This window comes from Mesocricetus auratus, unplaced genomic scaffold, assembly GCF_017639785.1.
Source record: "Mesocricetus auratus isolate SY011 unplaced genomic scaffold, BCM_Maur_2.0 Super-Scaffold_100009, whole genome shotgun sequence".
Lineage (NCBI taxonomy): Eukaryota > Metazoa > Chordata > Mammalia > Rodentia > Cricetidae > Mesocricetus > Mesocricetus auratus.
The window spans coordinates 25,165,984-25,187,076 of record NW_024429193.1 but is presented as its reverse complement, the minus strand read 5'-3'; the positions used below and the strand labels follow the sequence as shown (position 1 = coordinate 25,187,076).

Below are 21,093 nucleotides of genomic sequence, written 5' to 3'. Positions count from 1 at the left end.
GACAAGAAGGATGGCATTTATCTATACCTAAAAAGGATCTTATATGATTGGTCAGTTCTACTTCATGAGAACATTTCCTAGGAAGGAAGTTTACACGGATGTAGAGAGTACCTTGTAGAAAGATTTGACTTGTAAGCTTAAAATTGTTAAATGGACCTGCAGTGGTGATTCTGAGACAAAAACAGCTTTCTATCACAGAAACTAGTAAGAAGGGAATTTCTATCTCTCCAGGCAAAGAGGACTGGTTATAAGCAAATCGGTGGTAAGCTAAATTTAAAGAACATTCTTGACATTGGGGATCAAGCCAATATACTTCCTAAAAACTGGATTCCTTTTTAGTAGCTCTAATTGTAGACATAAGGCAGAGGGCTCTGGGCCCATTCTCTATTACTACTACCATAGACAGAAGCTCTTCTTACCTAACCAGATCAAACTGTCTATGAAAAAAAATATACTCAGCTCACCCTCTGTCCTGTAAATTGCATTTTCAAACTAATGCCAATGTAGCACTATTTAATTATCTAAGCTTAATGTTTTCTGTCTTTCCTTCTACTGTTTTGCACTCTGAGAAGCTTTACTTGCATAGTTTCCCACGTAATTTAACTCAAGGTCTTGTGATTCCCCTCTTGTTCCACTGTATCGTGTTCAAATGCTCCCTCTTAAACTTGGTGACCTGTCATTGCATGATTTACACAACTTTCGACATACAAATGACCAGTTTAGAGGTTTTGTTATTTGTTACATACAGAACAACCCCAATGTCTCTAGTCTGCTGAGACCGATGGTATACCAACTCCAGTACAGCCTGCACCAGGCCACCTGGGGGAAGACTGTGGTACAGACTCAACCCATGATTGTTAACACCCCCCAGTACATAAGGTCACAAGTGTCACATGGAGATTACCTGGCAGCTGTTTCATTTGACTTGCAGTGTCCATCTGCTTTGTGCGCGAGGAAGACTTCTCCTTATCATTCTCCAGGGAAGAAAGCTTTTCAGCTGCAGCTCTCTTGGCCTCCAGTTTTCTCTGTCGACAGCTCTTGACCGGCTCTGCTAACATCCTCACTTTCCTCCGAAAAGAGCTCAGGACCTGAATGGACCCCTTCCGTATCTTCTCCTCCTGACCTTCGGTACTTCCAAACTCATCCACAGGAGAGATTTTGTACATTGGTAAGACGTGCAGCTGCTCATCCTTAGGTTCCCCTCCAATTTCTCGATTGTCTTCTCTGGTGAGGGTGCACACCTGAGGGGACAGGAAAGGCTCCAGGCTCATGTGCGGCTCAGAAGGAAGTGTGGACACGCTAGGGTTTCTCCCTGCCAGGGTGCTGGATCAGAATCATGCATACAATCAAAACCAGATCTGCCGGGCGTTGGTGGTGCACGCCTTTAATCCCAGCACTTGGGAGGCAGAGGCAGGTGGATCTCTGAGTTCAAGGCCTGGTCTACAGAGTGAGTTCCAAAACAGCCTCCAAAATAATACAGAGAAACCCTGTCTCGAAAATCCAAAACCAAAACCAAACCAAAACAACCACCCTGATCTGCCTGTTATTAATGAAGATAACATACAAATAAATGGAGGATGGAGAAAAAAGACAAGCTCCCCTTTAGACCTTTCCAAGTCTGTCAGCAATTGCTGTGACGTGACTGTCATGTACTTTTAGCTAGAACTCAGATGAAATGATGCAATCTCTTGCTTTCCACACATTACACACACATGACTGATCACTTCTGTCAAGAAGCTACAGCCTGCTTCTAACCATGCGGCTGCCACATGCAATGGGGTGGGAAGGGTGACGACACAGGTGGACTTCCCTTAGACCTGACACTTACCTCTCCATGTTTAAAAAGTTCGCTGTGTTCAAGGAACTTTACAGCTGGGCAGTTGTGGTGATATTTTCTTTATGATCTAACAGATAAAGCTTGCCTCAAGTTTGGTGTGCAAAGGTAGCTACACTAGTCAGCCATACAGGCCAGGCAGTGGTGACACATGCCTTTAATCCCAGCAGCCACATTAGTTAGCTATAGAGGCTGGGTGTTGGTGGCGCATGCCTTTAATCCCAGCACTAGCGAGGAATATAAGGAGGGATGAGGCAAGAACTCTCTAGTGGCTGGCTGCTTTGCTTGTCTGATCTTCATCTTGAACCCCAATATCTGTCTTTGGGTTTTTATTATTGTGCTACAGGCAGTGATGGCACATGACTTTAATTCCAGAATAAAGGAGGCAAGTGATCTCTGTGAGTTTGAGGCCAGCCTAATCTATAATCTATAGAGCAAGTTCTGTGTGACAAATCTACACAGAGAAACCCTATCTTGAACTATACCTCCCACGCCAAAAAAAAAAATTACAAGATGCTAATTGAAATAAAAATGATCTGGTCAGAGATTTAACTCATGCATAGCTTCGTACATCCTCTTTTGTTTTGTTTTAATAGTTTAAATATAATTTTCTTTGCTAACTATAATCACCTTCATTTGATAAAAGACTGTAATATTTCCTTGATAAATTAAGAAAATAAGACCTAAAGGACAAGTAGACATAAAAATGAGGGATAGATACCCCCTAAGAGGAATGTGATCTTTCTAAATGACTGAAGACTTGGGAAGAATGTTTCCCACACTCATGTCTCCACATACATTTCTCTTGCATATTTAGCACTGCTCCGTTCTCATCTATGGTGCCTTTCCACCTTGCCCTGTTCAAAGGCAGGCTCTCTCAGTTCCCACTCCACTCACCTCGCTAGAATTAAGAACTGGCTACGCGGCTGAGCTACTGTGTTTCTTCCGCTTTCCGGAATATAGCGCAGCCACCAATGGCTGCCGCGGAGCAGAGTGATGAGCAGCTTGTTCTCCTGCATCTAACTGTGTTTATGACCAAGGATGTGTTAATCCACTGTGTCCACTGTAATATGTAGGCATAGTGAGCTCCTTTAGACTCCTCATGCACATGTCATGAGCATGACACTGGGTGTCGATTCCTTGCCACCTTATTTGGGGGACAGAGTGTCTCACTGAGCCTCTAAGTACACTGACTTGCCTGGATGGCTGGATAGCAAGCCTTAGAGATCCTGCTGTCTCTGCGTCCCTCTGCCGGGATTAAAGATGCTGCTATAGCACTATCTTACATAGGTACAGGGGATCCAACTCAGTTCTTCAGGCTTCAGAGCAGGTACTTTCCTGGCTGAACCACTTCCTGGGTTGCTGAATGACTGAATTTGGTCATTACAAACTGTGGCAGTGGTAACATGCTTTTCATTTTTATTTCTCTGCAAGGAATATCAATACCTTGTCTTGTGAATGGTAGTGTACATGTGCCTGTGTTTTTTCTTCCCAGTTGTTTGGTTATAATTCACTACATACCTAAAGTTGAAATTTGATTTTTTAAAAAAGATCTCCAACTGTATGTATGTATGTTCTGTTTATGTGTATATGAGCTAGCATGACTGCAAAAACCAGAAAAATGTACCAAATCCCCTAGCCCTGGAATTACAGGTGGTTCTGAGCCATGGGTGCTGGGAATGGAACTCAGGTTTCCCACAAGACCAGCAAACACTTTAAACCACCAACTTCGGTTTTCTTGATAAGTCACTGGAAATAACAATGTGCAGCCCTGATTTAGATTAGGATGTCCAAACACTCCTGTGGTTGGCCAACACGTCTAAAACGTGCCACTCCATTATGAGCATGCTGTAGTGACCAGGAGTGTTACTTTGGAACACACTTCACATCCGTGCTGAACCGGCGCCACACAGCCCGTGCCTTTCACCTGCAGGTGCTGCTGGTTCATGGGTGCCACTTACCAATGTGCTGCCATTTGGCATGTTGTGCAGGTCTCTGTGGGCGTGAGCACAGAAGTCCATACATGCAGTGACCCCTGAGAATGGCCGGCCTTCCTTCAGACCCAAACGGCACTCTGGAGCTCTGTGTTCATATTCAATCTGAGAAAAATATGTGAGGGGGAGGTACTTCAGAACAGTTTGACACTATTTTGCACTAGAAAGTAATATCTAGATGTTAAAGAATCTAGAAAATAATGGAATGACAAAAAATAGAGCACATACTCAAACATTCATTTGACAGTATTACTGAGGAAAAATCCATGTGCATGTGTGATGCCAGGGATCAAACTCAAGGCTTCACATGTTGAAGTAAGGACTCTAGCATGGACTTACCCTGTCTGGGCCCAGATTTCTCCCCTCCCTTTCCTTCCCCACAAACCCTCCCTGCTCTTTGAAATCCATGGCTTCTTTCCCACTATTTCTTAGAGAAATATCTACATATAACCTGCCCGTGAGCATATGCGAAGTGCATTATGGAAGGTAGTCTAACTATTGATCTATGTATACCGACGTAACAACTGCTATAAACAAAGTCAGGCCCATATTCTGCATTCTCTGAAGTTTCTGCCAGTGTCTGGGGATTTCCCTCCTGCTTTGGTTAGGTCTACCATTCAGACAAATGAGGATTATATTGCATTTAAAGTTTTCTACATAGACACGGAAACAACCCATCTAAAAAGAAAATGTATGAGATGGAAGAAAATCTGTGTAGATGATATTTCTAATTACAGATACTACCCAAAATATCTAAGTTTTTTTTTAAATAACAATCCAATCACTGCACCCTTCCTCACCTCCCGCACAGACTCTGTACACGAATGGTCCCTACAGGCTGATGTCAGGAACAGCTTTTCCTCTGTGCACATCTCTTCCTAGTATTTATTATGTGCTTTATTTCTAAACTCATAGAAGTCACACTGATCACCAGGCGGTGGTGGCGCACGCCTTTAATCCCAGCACTCGGGAGGCAGAGGCAGGCGGATCTCTGTGAGTTCGAGGCCAGGCTGGACTGACAGCCTCCAAAACAATACAGAGAAACCCCGTCTCGTAAATACCAAAAAAAAAACAAAAACAAAAAAAAACACTGATCTCTTGATGCCTCTGTGTGATTATAAACAGGTCTTCGTTTGAGTTCATTGGATGATTTTCTTGTGGGAATTAACCTGGGGCAATTTCTGAACTGATCACCTGGTCAACTAGGGAGCCTAGTACTATGTAATAAACAGATACACAAAGTTTTTGCATTTGGCTTTTTTTCCCCTTGGAGACAGAGTTTCTGTGTAGCTTTGGAGTCTGTTCTAGAACTTGCTCTATAGACCAGTCTGGCCTCGAACTCAAAGAGATCTATCTGCTTCTGCCTCCAGAGTGCTGGGATTAAAGACATGTAATGTTACTACCTGGGTGTATTTGGCTTTCTTCATGGAGACAAAGTCTAACAAAAATCTGACATCTGGACTCATATATAGTAAGTATAAGACACAGGTTGTAGATATATAGACAACCCTGTGAAAGCAGACTTCAGAGTCAGGGTCACATGATTTAAATACATTCAACAAAACCTTCACGTGAAGATAAATTAGTGATGTGGAAGGTCAATGCAATAGGGAATAAAATATATTTATTTACCAGAATAAGAACTTACACACAAAAGGCTAGGGAGTCAGAAGCATGGCAGGCTTCCAGGGGAAGAGTGGAGAAGGGGAGAAGAGAGATTCCTTTCTCTTTCACTTCTTTTTATCTCCACCTGTCCTAAACTTCCTTATCCCCGCCCTGCCCCCACACAGAGGTTACAACTGTCTGTCTGTAACTCCAGTTCCAGTGGATGCAATGTGCACACACACCCCCCCCACACGCACACGCACACCCCCCCCACACACGCACGCACACATGTGTATATATAGGGTAGCACTTGTATACATGAAGAAAAGGAAAAATGAAACTTAAAAAGGAAGGCTAAAAAGAAATCACTCCTTCAAAAATACTTCTGGACTCAGTAGGTAACAAACAATGAACAAATAGTTTGAATCACAAATAATTTTACCTGATTATTGTATGCATCAGGTGCAAATTTCTTGTATATTGGAGCCATCAAAGTAGACAAGTTTTGCAAATGAGATTCTAGTTTCTCTTCCTGTATAAAATGATTCAACAAATTTTAAATTAGACATGAATATATAAACCTGCGTTTGTGTTTTGACACAAGGCAGTCAGTTGTATTATTCACAAGTGTATAGTGTTTTATACTTGCATACATACATATCCTAAAATGTGATTACTAATATAAATGTGGGGCTATCAGGTAGCTAGTTACTTGATCTTCAGTAAGATGGACTGAATCTCTGCCCTATGCTTGTGGTGTGGTGGTAAGCCAGACAGTTCACAGGAACACATTTCTCTTCAATATTCAATTGTTCTTTAAAGATGATGAACACCTAAATTTGTCTAAAGACTGAACCGTTTACTTGAAAGCAAAACTTGCTTATGTTCTTAATACCCCATACTCACAGAGAAAAGGTTTTCAGATAGGCTTCTGAAGTGGGGTAAATTCCCACTGACACAATCAGGAGACAGGGTTTCTCTGTGTAGCCCTGGCTGTCCTGGCACTTACTCTGTAATCAAGCTGGCCAAACTCACAGAGATGAGCCTGCCTCCGGGGTGCTGGGGTTAAAGGCATGTGCCACCACTCCTGACAGACACTCTCTCTTTTTAAAATTATTACTGTTGAACACAATTTGGGAAGCTGGAGAGACGGCTCAGCAGTTCAGACACATGCTGGTCCTCTAGGACCCAAGTTTGGCCCCCTTCACCTACATCAGGACAGCTCACCCCCCTGTAGCTCAGTGCCAGTTGACCACAGGCCTCCTTACAGCCTCCAGCAGCACCTGTGAGTGGCGCATGTGCATACACTCAGGAACACACACGTATGATAATTATGCTGCCCACCACATGCACGTGTGAGTGCACACACAAATGCATGACACACACATCCGGAGATGCAGACATCTCCTGTGAATGTAGGTAAATATGACTCTACCACACTCTTGCCCGAGAAAATATCCTTTGAGAATACGTGACTCATTTATCTTTATCTAATATTATGGCCTCAGATAACATTTTCTTTTTAGAGGAATATATTGAATTTAATAAGCATGCATGTATTTTAACTACACCTAAGATTCAACAGTTACAATATATAGAGTGGAATAATACACATGGGTCAAATACATTGAGGTTTTTGATCATTTGGCAAACTCACATGTAGATTCAAGTGTTCTTACATCCTACACATTACAAATTATGTTTTTCAAAGAATCTGTGTTTTAAGAGATAAAAAGTTTGATGGCTTCAATGAGAAATCAGCGCTCATTTTATTTGAACAGAACATGTATATTAAAATTGACCTGTTTTAGTTGCTCAAATACATCTACTACAGTAACTTAAATATTGTGACTGACTAGAAATAGTATAAGCATGACTTCCATAATTCAGACTTGAAGAGAATTACATCACAATCCTAATTTAGTTTCCTTTAAAGCATAAGTCTTCCTTGCTATAAAAATAGTATTTACATATTATCTATAAATTCACAATATTTTTGTCCTTGGTCACCAACATGATTCACAATGTCACAGTAATTCCTAATACCACAGATCTCCAAGCAGGACAAGTTTAGTATACAAATAATTCTTATCTGGTCTAATATATCATGAACATGTTTTGAGCAATGAAAAATAGTGATATTAAGTGAAACCTCATCATTATACATATCAGCAGTGTAAATTTACATTGAGAAATCAGAATGTCATAAACATCAAGAGTCTATTGTCTCCTGGGTGGTGGTGGCGCATGCCTTTAATCCCAGCACTCGGGAGGCAGAGACAGAGGCAGGCAAATCTCTGAGTTCTAGGCCAACCTGGTATACAGAGTGAGGTCCAGGACAGCCAGAGTTACACAGAAAAACTTTTTGCCTGTATGACAGTCTTTTCTTTACAGAGTCAACGCTTTAGTCCAGGCTAGCCTAATGTAATTTAGTTTTCACATAGACATTCTGTAAAGTCCCGTGTGTTGGCTAGTTTTTGTCAAGTTGACACAACCTAGAATCATTATGGAAGAGGCAACTTCAATTAAGAAAATGTCCCTCTGTGGGCAGACCAGTAGTGCATATTCTTGATTGATAGGCCCAGCTCAATGTGGGCAGTGGCCAGTTTGGCTGGTGGTCCAGGGTACTATAAGAAAGTGACCCAATGAAGCCATAGGGAGCAAGCAAACAGCCCTCATTCATGACCTCTGCAATAGTTCCGTGCCTCTAGATTCCTGCCTGATCTCCCGAAGTATTGCTACAAGTTTTAAGGTGAAGTCCATCTTTCCTCCCCAAGGTCATGTTAGTTACAGTATTTTTAATCCAGCAGTAGAAAACTCTAAGATGGCACACAGGAAGGAATGATTTATGGTGCTATACACAGCCATGTTAGACTTATAAAATATTTTGTGCTTATGGTTTAGCCAGAATTTGTAGGTTCATTTGAGATGAGATTCCTTCTGTTAATGACAGGTCATCCATGCTCATTAATTCTATATGAAAACTAGGTTATATATTAGGAAACAAACCAACCTCTTTTGGATCATCTCCAAGTAGCTTAAATTTCCTTGGGATCTTGCTTCTGGCATACTTACATCCATTATAGTACATGCTCCAAGAACAACCAAAAGAAAAGGAGGCACCACAGGTTTCTGGATCCAAGCCCTGACAAGCACAGGTTCTCCTGAGATCAAAGGACAAAATGCAAGATTATAGGTATTACATCGTCTTCTCAGTAAGAGCATCCATCTCCTAGCACCTTAGTCTCTTATAAACTCCATCTTATCTTCTGTGATACTAAGCTAGTCTCATGTCTTAAAAGAGATAAGGGCTACTTCAAACTTTTTAACTTTTAGTTGTGTAATGGGTGTCAAAGATAATTGTTTCCATGTATTGTTTGTTACAACTTTGGCTGTTTCAGCTTTTTCCTTTATTTTTAGTGTTCTAAACTTGTTTCATTATTATTATTACTTGTCATGCTCAATTAAAATGCACTTGATATATTACTTATAAATGTATAGTTATATACACACATTTTGATAAGGAAGGGGAAGGAACATTGCAAAACTCATTCTACAATTTACTCTGACACCTAAAGTCAATAAAGATACAACACAACTATTGACCTAGTTCATGAACACAGATGGGCAAAGTTTTGCAAATCATATTTAACAACACATTAAGATCATACAGCCTGGCAGAGTTGGTTTCATCCCAACAATGCATTGGCTCAACATACAAATAAGTACAGACATCACGAGATCTTTTCAACCGACATACAAAAGCCTTTGACAAAGTTCAACATTCCTGAATAAGAAGTGTTAAAGAAACTAGGGCTAGAAGGGACCTATGTCAAACACAATAAAGGGTACACAGTAAAGCCAGAGTCAACATATACTATACAGGGACCATTTCTTCTCAAACCAGAAATGAGGCAAGATCCTATATATCACTGTTATTTTTTTAATTCAGTGCTCAGTCTTTTCAGGAAAGCACAGAATTCAAGAAAAACATGAAAAAAATCAGTGGATTTTGCAAATAGTACACCAAGTTTAGTTCCTAGTACCCACATTGGGTAGCTCACAATGCCTATAACTTTAGCTTCCAGGGGTATTCAACACCTCTGGCAGTACTAGGACCACAAAAAAAAAAAATGATCACAAAGAAATTGCCTCAACTTTTCTATATAGCAGTAATGAACTTGACAAGAAGAACGGAAAAAACTCCTATCCACAAGTTCAAATAAAGTAAAATAAAAATTAATAAAATTAACCAAAGAGGTGAAAGATCTCTATATTGAAAAGCTCAAGACAATCAAGAAATTGGAGATATACTCATACACTGGCATAATCAATATTGTAGAATGGCTATATTAATGAAAACGACCTAGAGTCAAAGCAGTCAACAAACTTCCAATTACATTCTTCACACCCTCAAGAAAACTTATTCCCAAATCCACAGGGAAGCAAAAGGTCCCAAATAGATAAAATAATCCTAAACAGAAAAAAGCAATGCTGTAGGTATCATAATACCAGATCTCAGACTGTACTACAGAGCCATAGGAACAAACCAGCATGGTACTCATACAAAAACAGACAGTTAGACCAATGAAATAAGAATAGAGGACCCCAAAATAGAGCTACAGCCATCTGATGTTTTAATAAATGCATCAAAGTTAAAATTTGAGAAATACCACCTGAAAAAGTGGTGCTGGGAAATGAGTACTCATGCTGTAGAACAAAATTCTCTTCAATGCGGATCAATGTAAGGCAGTGGAGAAGGACAAATGCATTTGTAGATAGCTTTCTCATTTTCTTCGGTCTTGGACCCCAGCCAGAAAAGGTGTTACCCAATTAGAGTGGTTCTACATACCCCACCTAACCCTATCTGTAGAAAATCCCTCAGAATCATGCCCAGAAATGTCTCCAAGGTGATTCTAGATCCTGTCAAGATGACAATCAATAAGCCACCACCTGAGGTAATCTTAATGACAGTGAGATTATGTGGCTCAAGAAAGCTTTTGTGTGTGTGTGTGTGTGTGTGTGTGTGTGTGTGTGTGTGTGTGTGTGTGTGTGATGTTTACTAAATAAATTTACAGGCATCAAATGTAGGATATTTAAAGAACTTCAGAAACTAGAAAAATGACTTCAATTTCTATAGAACTTTTACAAGTCTTAAAATGATTTTATTTATCTTAAAAGCCTATTTTTGCCTACTAAAATGGTAGCCACATTGATAAGGAGTGTCAAATTATGGCAGGAGAACTAAAATAAAAATTATGGTAAAACTGAAGCCATGTGGGTGCAGACACCTAGGTATTACCAGAAACTGCTGCTGAGCAATGACTTGCAGTCTAGGTGGACAGAATATTCCTGAAAATTCTAGCAAAGCGTACACTGTAGAACTATGACATAAAGCAAGTGACCCCCACTGTATCTACAGACGAATTCAAATCCTGTATACCCTGGAAGTAGAAAGGGCCTTAGCCTCACTTACTCTTCATTCAGGGCACATCGACGAATAGTGGGGGCACCATATTTACTCAAGGTCTCTTTAAGATCTGAGTAGAGCTGGTCAGCCAGAGGTCGTGGGATTCCTTCCCATATCATGATGAGAATCACAATCACAGCAACATCACAGCTGTGGCCAGCTCGCTCTCGGACCAGACACAGGAGCTTCTCTTCAAGGTTCTCTCTTCGAATCACCTGTGTGAATCAACAGTCCACCCAAACAGCCCGGCCCCACCCCAGACAGATCAAAGGTCAATTGGGTCAATCAGGTCCACTTGCATATGCACACTTTTCCATGTCTGGATCAACCCCCTGCCCCCGCCCAGGTGTACAGTAAGAACCTACCCAACTATCACAAGAAGACATGGCACAAAACTATTCCTCAATGGCTAGCAGACCATGCCTAGTACAGTGGGCAGTTAAATGCCCTACTATAGCAAGAACTGCAGAAAAGACAAGCAAGGTCTTAGTTGAGGTTTCCATTAAGTGGCATTGTAGATACTAACATGGTGCTTAATAGGTTAAGTACTGTTTCTTCACGACCTAAGGACTATGTTTTAGATCGGTGCTTCTCCATCTTCCTAAGGCCCTGGCCCTTTAATGCAACTCCTCCTGTTGTGATGACACCCACCCAATCATAACATTATTTTCCGTTGCTACTTCATAACTGACATTTTGCTACTGTTATGAATCATCACGTAAATATCTGTGTTTTCCGATGGTCTTAGGTGACCCCTGTGAAAGTTGTTTGACCACCCTGCCCCAACCAGGGCTCTTGACCTACAGGTTAAGAACCACTCCTCCAGACCTCTACTACTAAGTTATTTCAATTTAATATTTTGATCATGATTTTAGAACTACTCAACCTTAAGAATACAAGATGACACATATAATATGTTCATCCCAACTGGCAATACTCTTTGGCTTGAGCAAGCTAATTCTTGAGATTATGAGCCAAAATGAGCAAGAATGAAGAGCAAGAGCACTGACAAGTCACACTTACCCATTTGGCAATAGGACATCCCTGAGAACTTTTGCCTTCTTTACCAGTATAGATGACTCTTTCAATCCTAAGAGCTTTACCCTTCTGTCCAAACCTTAAAGAAACACACACATACACATACACACACACACACACACACACAATTAGTAGGCTACTTCAAAAGGCAATCAAAATATTTGGGCATGTAAGTGTAGTTTTGTTCTACAACCATATTCTAAGAAATTAAGGGTTTAATTTATTCTTTAAAAATTGGTGTAAGCCAAGTACAATGGTAAGTCTTAAGTCTTTCCTTCAGCATCCAAATATACTAAAAGTTATGATGAATTATTCTGTAATTACATGTGAGTGAGAAAATACTGGAAAAGCTATTTTTATATACAAGGTACAAAATAAGTTTGCTAAATTGAATTTTTGAAACCATATACTATTGGTTATCATCCTTTACTAAATTTATCTTACAGCTTGGAGAATTATAAGTTTTTATAAATCTTGTGTTTCCAAAGAAATCTGGCAATAAGTTAGTATCCAGCTATTTTGAAAAAGTCAGAACTCTAAAAATAACTTATTCTCTGTACGCCAAATGCTGTGCAATGTTAACAAAAGAAAGTACTTAAGAGAAATTCACTACCTCTGCAAGGGTGGGGGGCTACAAGGTGAATTTCTACATAATAAACTGGAAGTACATAATCCACAAATAAAGCAAGAATGATATTGTATGTGCTGCCCATACATTTATATGCAAATATATTTTTATAACATGGGTACTGCTTAAGAGCAAGACAGACAATAACTCAGCGCTTTAGTTATAGAAAAAGCCTTCTGAGTCTTCCACATAAGGGAGTTAAGTGTAGATACCTTGGACTGACACTTTTGGAAAGTAAATGGAGTCTCTTAGTTAACCTTTCATACTTGCTTTCTTCTGTAAGAGAAAGAATTCATTTGCAAAGCTAAGAATTTAAATCAATGATCCTTACTCCTACTGCTTCCCCCCTGACACATCACCAGCTAGGCGAAAGCCAGAGTGAGGCCCCTTTGCAGCCTGTGCCAGCACTCTCGTGCCTAGCAGGTTGGCTGGATGATTTTTGTTTGTGCCCGGGTTTTCTAGCATCCATTTTCAAGCGGGCAGCCTATGCCAGCTAAGCAACTATTTGTCCTGTCAAATATTGTGACTCTGTAGTGAATAGCAGTGGGTTGGGTTGGCAACCCTGGAATAGCTAAGCCTACTGGTAATTACTTGATTTTACAATTGTTTACTGCTCTGTGTGGGGGAACTGGAAAAACGGCTGTATACAAAGGATAAATGTTAATCTGCCCTGTGCCTTTGAGTTAATTACCTTTCTTCCATGATTGTTCTAATAGCTGCCACATTAGGACCAGCTCCTAGATGGGTATAAAAAGGACCTTCATCTTTTTCATTAACTTGTTCTGTTGAGATAATAGAAGATTATTATTTTAGACCTCAATTATACTAAGTATTAAGGCTACATCCAAAGATTATCCCCCAGCTGCACATTAATGGCCCTAAGTAACTTGCACTTTTTTTTTTCCTTTAGAGTACAACGGTGGCTTGATCCTTTAGAAAAATGTGCCAAGTAATATATACACAATGGCCACTGACAAATTATCACTACATTTCAGATATAGCATAAGAAATTATTTTATGTCAAGTATTTGGAACCAAATAGAAATAAAGGAATTAAAGCATACATAATAAACTACAACGCAGTTTTCTAATTAGAAAAAAACATCCAGCAAGAATCATGCTTGTCATTTGAAAATTACAAAGTTTAATGATGAATCTTATCTATTCCATTCCGGGTTATTCAACAGGTGAAATCCATTTATTCTGCCCCTGTTTTCCTTCAACATTTCCCAAGAGCTATTTTCACGGCCCTTTAGAGCTCACTTGGGAGAGAATCCTAGAGACCAGTAAAAGGGCCAGCTGTAGGAGAGAAGGTGAGAACTTGGTGCTATCTATGACATTTGCTACACATTAGCTCTATGAGGCACCCGTATTAGCCACACAGGGCAGAAGGATCTTCCCCCACCAGCCTACCGAGTGGATGTTGCGGTACAGTGAGTACCACATGGAATAGGTGGACACTACACAGTAATGTACCCTGTTCATCTAATGTCTTCCTATACACCTGTAAGGGCAGACATCATTGGTCTTCCAGCTGCGCATCTGTTACATAACACAAACTTAACAAATAGCACTTATTAAAAAATACCATTTTTATAAAAATTTAAAACAAACAAAAAGGAACACAAAGCAACACAAAGAGTTGTTAAGTGGGAAAGTATAGACTCTAAGTGCTCCTAAGGGAGCTCCTGCAAGTTCTCAGCACTTTAGTGCTAAGGGTTAACTTACTAAGTATTCAGAGCCTTGTAACTAAGTTAAGTACTCACAACTCAGGTACTGCAATTTTCCAACTCAAGATTAAAGATAGTAACTCCCTCAATTCCCAGAAATCTACTAATCTTTAATCACGAACATGGGTTTATGGCACTGTTTTGTTTAAAAAGCTACATGAGTTGGAGGAAGTAGTTATTTTTTCATGTTAGCCAATTTTTCTGTCTGTATGCCTCCTCTAAGAAATGAGTTATAAAATAAATAGATTCAGGTTGGGCATGGTGATGCTCGCCTAAAGTCCCAGCACTTGGGAGCCAGAGGCAGGCCAGCCTGATCTACAGAGTGAGTTATAATAAGATGGACAGGGCTGGGAGACCCCATCATAAAAACCAAACCAAACCAAAGATCTAGGGCTGGAGAGATGGATTAAGCAGTTAGAACTCCCAGTAGTAGTCTTATGGGATCCTATTCCTTCTTCTGGTGTGCAGACATACAGACAAAATTTCAATAAATACAAACAAGTCACTGAAATGATATAAAATACATTTATACATCAAGATCTTTCTTATTAGAGGGAGAAAATGAATATATCCAGTTGGTTTTGTGGGGAGCAGATGCAAGTGAAGTTTTCATTTTGTATGGCACAGACATCTGTAATTTAAAGACAAAAACATGTTTTTTATGAGCCTTTACAATTGGCTCCCAGACTCTAGCTTTAAGAAGGAAGAAATTTAATAGTTTTGGTTGTGAGCACAGCCTTTAAGGGCTGAGCCATCTCTGGTGATCACACAACTACCGGAACCATTCCCACCTGAGTGGCCATTCCCTACACCCAGAGCCAGGATGTCATCTGGGACTATGCTACCACCAAGGGCCATGTATGGGTCCATGGTCCAGCCACAGCTGAGGTCTGTGTTGATGTCTGTGGTCAGTGGCACTCAGGAGGTCTTAGAAATCGTTTGAGATGAAATCAGAGGGCTATACTGAGTCTGTCCTGTCCTTTACCGCCCTGAGAAAGCTACTGCCCACTATAGCAAGAGAGCAGGCCCCTGCACTCTGGAGAGAGGGCCTCCATCTTCACCACAGGTGAGGTTGAACCTACCTGAGGGCATGCATGTAGGTGACTCCACCACCACACCTGAGGCAGGTGGCCCCAGTGGTTTGATCTGACCCAGGCTCACAACTGGGCATTGGGTTGACCCACCGTGGCATCTACCTCAACCAGGTCCTGCTGGAGCTCCTGAAGGGACTGGAGTTATGGATCGATACCCACAAGACCTCCAAGTCACAGGACACCCCAGAAGAGTTCCAGTGAAGATCCAGAGAGGATAGTATACCAATGACCAGAGGCTTTAAACCAGACCAGTGTCATTGCAATGGACACTTGCCAGTCAAGCTGATGGGACAAAGGGGCATGCTATATGACACACCTAAGCCTCCAATGCCATCAGGATGGATGAAGAGACAGGAGAGGAGGAACAGCAGAGATTTTGCTGTTTTGGGTGTGGTTTTTGTTATGTGTTGGTTTAATGGATTTTTTTTTCTGTTTCTTTTTTTTTTCTTTGTTCTTGCTCTGCTTGCTTTCCTGCTTACTTGTTTTGTTTTCTTTCATGAGGGCGTTACAACAGGGGTGAGGGGAAATATGGGGGGACCGGGAGGTGAACAGAATTGAGGTATGCGATGTGAAACCCCCAAAGATTTAATAAACAAGTTTTAAAAAGGAAGAAACTCTCAAGTATGAAGATAATTAGCTCATTATGGAAAACGCCATATGCTTCAGTGTGTTACCTGCACTTACCTACACATCTGCATGATGCGATATCAAACTGAGTCTTGACAGGAGTATCCAGTAAATTTCTTATAGGAAGTTTTAGGAGTTTGGAAGGTGAGTCTAAAAAATTGTTGAGAGCAGAGGCTGCTGTCCTTTTGGTTGGCGTCTTTTCTGCAGCTGGGGTGTGGCTCTCAGGATCTGCAGCGTGAACGTTTGTAGATAAAACTGTGATGGCCCCCGAAGTCTCCACTCTCATTGGATCCTGTGAGAGAGTCAGGGACTTATGGTTGAAGAATGAGTTGAGCTGAAACTGCTTCAGATGCTGCTCCAAGGTCTCGATGATGCTCTTCGGCTGCCCATCATCACAGCTTGGCGTGGAAACCTCTTGCTTTATCCTTTTGGACAGCTTTTCTTGGGGCGCCGACATGGGGCGTTTACAGGAAGAGGGTTTGGACCCAGGCTCAGTCTTGATTGGCCTGGGCATCTGATTATGACAAGAGTCAGCTTGGGACTGCTGTGTTTGCTGCTGCTCTTGCTTCTGTAAGAGGAGCCACCTTAGGGCGGCATGCTTCTGAGTGTCCCTCTGAGGAGGGGTCTGTGTCTGATTTCCTCCTGGCTTGGGCACAGGGAGTGCCTTTGCCTGATTAGGCACCAAGTACCTCTGCTGAGCTACTTCAGCTGGTTTTGCTGCCTGCTGCCCAGACGATGCATCCTGGCTCCTGCCTTTAAATCCCTGCAGAGCCGGGGCTTGTTGAGGCTTCTGTTCTTGGACTGGAAAGCACCTGTGATGATGAATGTCCTGATTTGGGCTCACATCATTTGGGAAATATTGCATGTTCTGCAGGCTTGGGGTCCTATTTCCCGCAAAGAGTTCAGGATATAAAGTTTGTTCTCGAGTCTCAGGAACCGGGTGTGTGTCATTTGAACAGGGAATCTGTGGTTTGCTGGGATTTGATTTGAAGATATTCACATAAGGGTAATTCTTACTACTCACATTCGGTGTTTGCTCTAGCGGCCCTTGGCTATTGTGAGTCTGGAAATTACTTGATTTTGAATACTGGTTTTCCCCAGTATAGCATTCTTCCACTTTAATCCTGCCAGAGCATGGTACTTCTCGTTGCTTCTCATTGCTACCTTGGAGATGAGAAAAGGTCTGGGGCATTTGTTCTTTATCCTTTCTCTGTAATTGCTGCTGCTGGCAGTTTGGAGGGAAATTTGAGCTCTGGGATGCTTGTGTTTGGGCTGCCTGCTTAGCAGGCTTATGCTGTAAAAAGGTTGAAAATGGTTCAGTCTCTGAGGCCTGTTGATTCAAGTGCTTATTAGTGGAGGGATCCACTCTTTGCCGGAAATGAAACAGAGGAGCACTTGGCGCTTGCCTGTGAGCGACAGGAGAGGGGTCTGCCTTGGAGATGCACCCCTGGTATGAAGTTTGCTGGAACTGTAGATGTTGGTCCCCCATACCTGGAGAGTGTCCTTGGTTCATCTCCATTTGGTACGATTGTGACTTCTGCTCAGGTGGAAGTGTTTTCTGGATGTAGGGTAGCCTTGGGAATCCTCCTGGCATGTTTACATTTCCAGTGCACCATTTGGAGGGCATCTGACTGGAAGGGCTGGCCCCATAGCGAAGGACTGAGTGAAACATTGTATCCTTACCCTGTGGCTGATGGTGTGCTTCACGGAAACCAGAGGTCTTCAGTTCAATCCATCCTGGTTTCAGGTAGTGCTGGGCCGCCAGCAGCGGATCTTGTGTCGGTTCCCCGTTGTCATCCTTCAGAGTCTCTTGTTCCCTGTGTCCCATCAGATGCAGGCTATGCTCTTGCAAGTCTCCACTGCGGCCATGATTCGAGGGGTAATACTTGAGATATTCTGACATTGTTCTTCTTTGTTCAGAGCACACTGTGACACAATTACTCTGATGCCCTTCTGGAAGCATCGACGGGGCGATGGCTGTATGAATAGATGGATTTGAACTCTGGCAAGACGATGCCACCTTTGGTTGCTGTTCCGTTTTCCCTTCCCTTAAGAGAGTTGTGTTGCTTAAGTGATGGTGTCCTTCCAAAGCCCCATCATCCAGGGAACCTTTTGCTTCCGAAGGAAGCTGAAGAACGGGACGGGGAGAAAGAAGCAGTTGTGATGGTGGAGTCATGGTAGTGGCAGAAATGGAATCTTTAGTGAACACTGAGCTTTGCCTGAAGTAAGCACCATTGATTTCCTTTTGCTTTAAATACTGTTCAGAGCTGCCACGAGAAGCTTGCAAATCACTGTTGGAACTGGAACCCAACTCTTCAGCAAATAGCTTCATGTTTCCTTGGATGTTTCTGTTTTCTGCAGGAGATGGGCATGTCTCCAAAGCTGGTTTTTGTTGGTGTTCTGGTTTTGGGAAGGGACAGGTACCTAGCACTCCAGCTGCTGTGCTGGCATTATCAGCATCACAGGCCTCAGTCGCCATGGCAGCTGGCTCCGGAGGCAGCTGGGAGCCTGAGGTCTGTGGGGAATTGATCTGCTCTGAGGTATGCGATGGTTGAGTGATCTCACAAGACAACTCATTAGTAGCCCGATTGTTGAGGGCTTTCACATGAGACGTGGTATTCTGCACTGCAATGGAAACATGATCTGAACAACACTGAGAAGGTGTTCTTTCCAGGACTTCACCATGTGTGTTTTCCACAGAAGGGGCAGAAACTGTAGCACCATTAGGCATTAGCACAGCCTTGTTTTTAAGTAATAAAATGTTCCTGCCATTTTCCCCTTCCTGCTCCGTGAGAACCCGAAACTCTGTGTTTTCAACTCCATTGCAGTTACGAGTTGGGAAATCATTGATGGCTGTCCCTGCACTTTCTTGGGCTGCAGAGGGCACAGCTTCTCTGTTCTCTCTCACACTGGAGATATTTGGCTGACGGCTGCTTTCACCTGGGTTTCTTTCTTGACTTTCCCCGAAGTTACTACCTTCTCCCTTAGCTTTTTGGTCTAGTTTCAATTTCTTGTTCAGATGGAGCCCAGAGAGAGATGGTTCGCTGGCAGTGCGTTTTATCCCTCCATTTTGCAAGCACCTAGAATACCCTCTGCCTTCATGTATGAAGTCTGGACTCTCGCGATTACTCTGGCTGCCTTTCACGCGGGGTATTCCATAATAGCATTCGAAAGACTGCCACTTGCTGCCTCCATTTACTACTTCTGGATGAAGTTTCTCTGCTAACGGGCTTCCATTCTGGAGTTGAGGTTCTGTCTGGCGGATGGGAGAAGGTGATGGTATCAGGAATGGACTCAGACTGTTGCCCTCAGGATGGGTGGTTCTGTCCTGTTCCATCAGGCTTGCTTCGGGGCCATCCACAAGGCTGCCCTTTGAATGAATCCTAAAGAATAGGGACACAAATATTGAAAGGTATTATAACACCACCAGCACCTAGGTGCAACAATTAGATACTCAGTTTCATCTTCTAGCCAACAGCTCCTCTTGTCTTCCTAACATGGGCAAAAGGAACAATGGAATCCCAGCTACTTTGAGAAGTTCATACTTCACCAGTAAGTAGTATCAGAGAAAAGTCACACTCGCCCCAGCTCTTACCGTCATTTCTGCTTCTCATGTGTTCCTTGGGTCTCCTGCATTAAAATTCTCTCAGTTCTACTTCGCCTCATAATCCCTGTAGCAGCTCCTTGAAACTGAATCCTCCCTTAAGTTCTTCAAGGCTGCTTCCCATGTGTTATCATGAGATCAAAAAGAACATTGTAAGGATCTAATAAAATCTAATTCTGGTACCTTTCATCCTTATCATATCTGATTAGTTCTGCCTGGTCTGTATCAGTGCTTTTCAAGTGTTTTCGTGTAACAGGGACATCATATTTCATTTCAGTGTTGTCAATATCCTGTGTGGTGATATGGTAAAAGGTGTGGCTCTAAAATACCCATTTGGCTAGAGACTTAGTCAGTATGAGGCTATGCGTGCAGCTTGCCCAGGTTCAATAATCAGTTTGAAACACGCAGACATAAACACACACACAGACACACACAACCACTTCCGAACACACACCACTTCCAAGCATGCCTCTTCTAGATGAGTTTCCAACAAGAAATAGACGTCTACTTTCATAAAGATTTCCTGTCTAGGGCAGATGACTCAGCAGGTTATGAGCACTTGTCACCAAACTGATGATTGTAGTTTAATTCCCAGCACCCAAGTGAGAAGACTGAGGTCCTACAAATTGTCACCTGTCACGGCACACCCATCCACATATAATGTATATACACAGTCACACATAAATAAATACAACTTTAAAAAGCTGTAAAGCCTAATAATTGGTTTCATACGCAAATATCTATCCTTCCTGCTCCTCATGGTTTATGGTCTAGCAGTGACAACCTACAAAAACTAACAGAAGTAAGCACTTTCAGCTCAAAATGCTTTTGTTGGTGGGAAGGAGCCCTCTTTATCTACGTCAGCATCACCTTCTTCCAATTCAGTTTCTTCTGTACCTTGAACTCATGACTTCCACTGTAGGCAGCCTACTGTCTCTGCCTATGTTGTGTACTGCTTAAACATAGATCTAATTCATTTTTGTACATAATCTAATTCATTTGTATCCTCATCCAGTGAATTTCACTAGGACAATTCAAATTCTAACTTATTACCACTATCATTGATTCAAACATTTTTCAGATTTGTAAAAAAAATTGTTTTTCAAAGTCCAAGGAAGTGAAATGGCTAAGGAGGCAGGGTGGGCATTTAAAAACCCATCCTAAGGAGTGGAAGAAATGGCTCAGTAGTTAAGGCCTGTGTTTGGTTCTGAACACCAATGTTGTAGCTAATCTGGTTCTCTCCTCTGAACTCAGATACCTGCAAAACATGTACACACATACACAATAAAAATAAATCTTTTTAGAAAATGTAAATACCTCTGCATTCATCTGCTTCTTTGTTGTTTATGTTAAGGCTAATAGTGGAGGTGGGCACTATTTTCTGTCTGGATGTATACAGTGCTACATTACATTATTACTTTTTAGACAAGACAAATGGAACAGAGGGAGAAGCGAGATAGTTATTAAAT

The 21,093-nt window shown here is 41.8% G+C and overlaps 1 protein-coding gene across 2 annotated transcripts in view; it reads right to left on the bottom strand.

Annotated features, from left to right (window-relative positions):
* The window catches only part of Tet2 (tet methylcytosine dioxygenase 2), an 87,022-nt gene that overhangs the window by 4,977 nt on the left and 60,952 nt on the right, over positions 1-21,093 (bottom strand). Inside the window, exons 3-10 of one of the 2 annotated variants that reach the window (XM_005081981.4) lie at positions 16,078-19,403; positions 13,261-13,351; positions 11,927-12,020; positions 10,910-11,118; positions 8,447-8,597; positions 5,876-5,965; positions 3,796-3,933; positions 905-1,241 (exon numbers count right to left, since the gene is read on the bottom strand). In XM_005081981.4, coding sequence (XP_005082038.1) covers positions 905-1,241; positions 3,796-3,933; positions 5,876-5,965; positions 8,447-8,597; positions 10,910-11,118; positions 11,927-12,020; positions 13,261-13,351; positions 16,078-19,357 — 4,390 coding nt within the window. In that variant the 5' untranslated portion in view covers positions 19,358-19,403. Of the gene's footprint in view, positions 1-904; positions 1,242-3,795; positions 3,934-5,875; positions 5,966-8,446; positions 8,598-10,909; positions 11,119-11,926; positions 12,021-13,260; positions 13,352-16,077; positions 19,404-21,093 lie in introns of those variants that run through there. The other variant, XM_013121923.3, reaches the window with a different exon arrangement.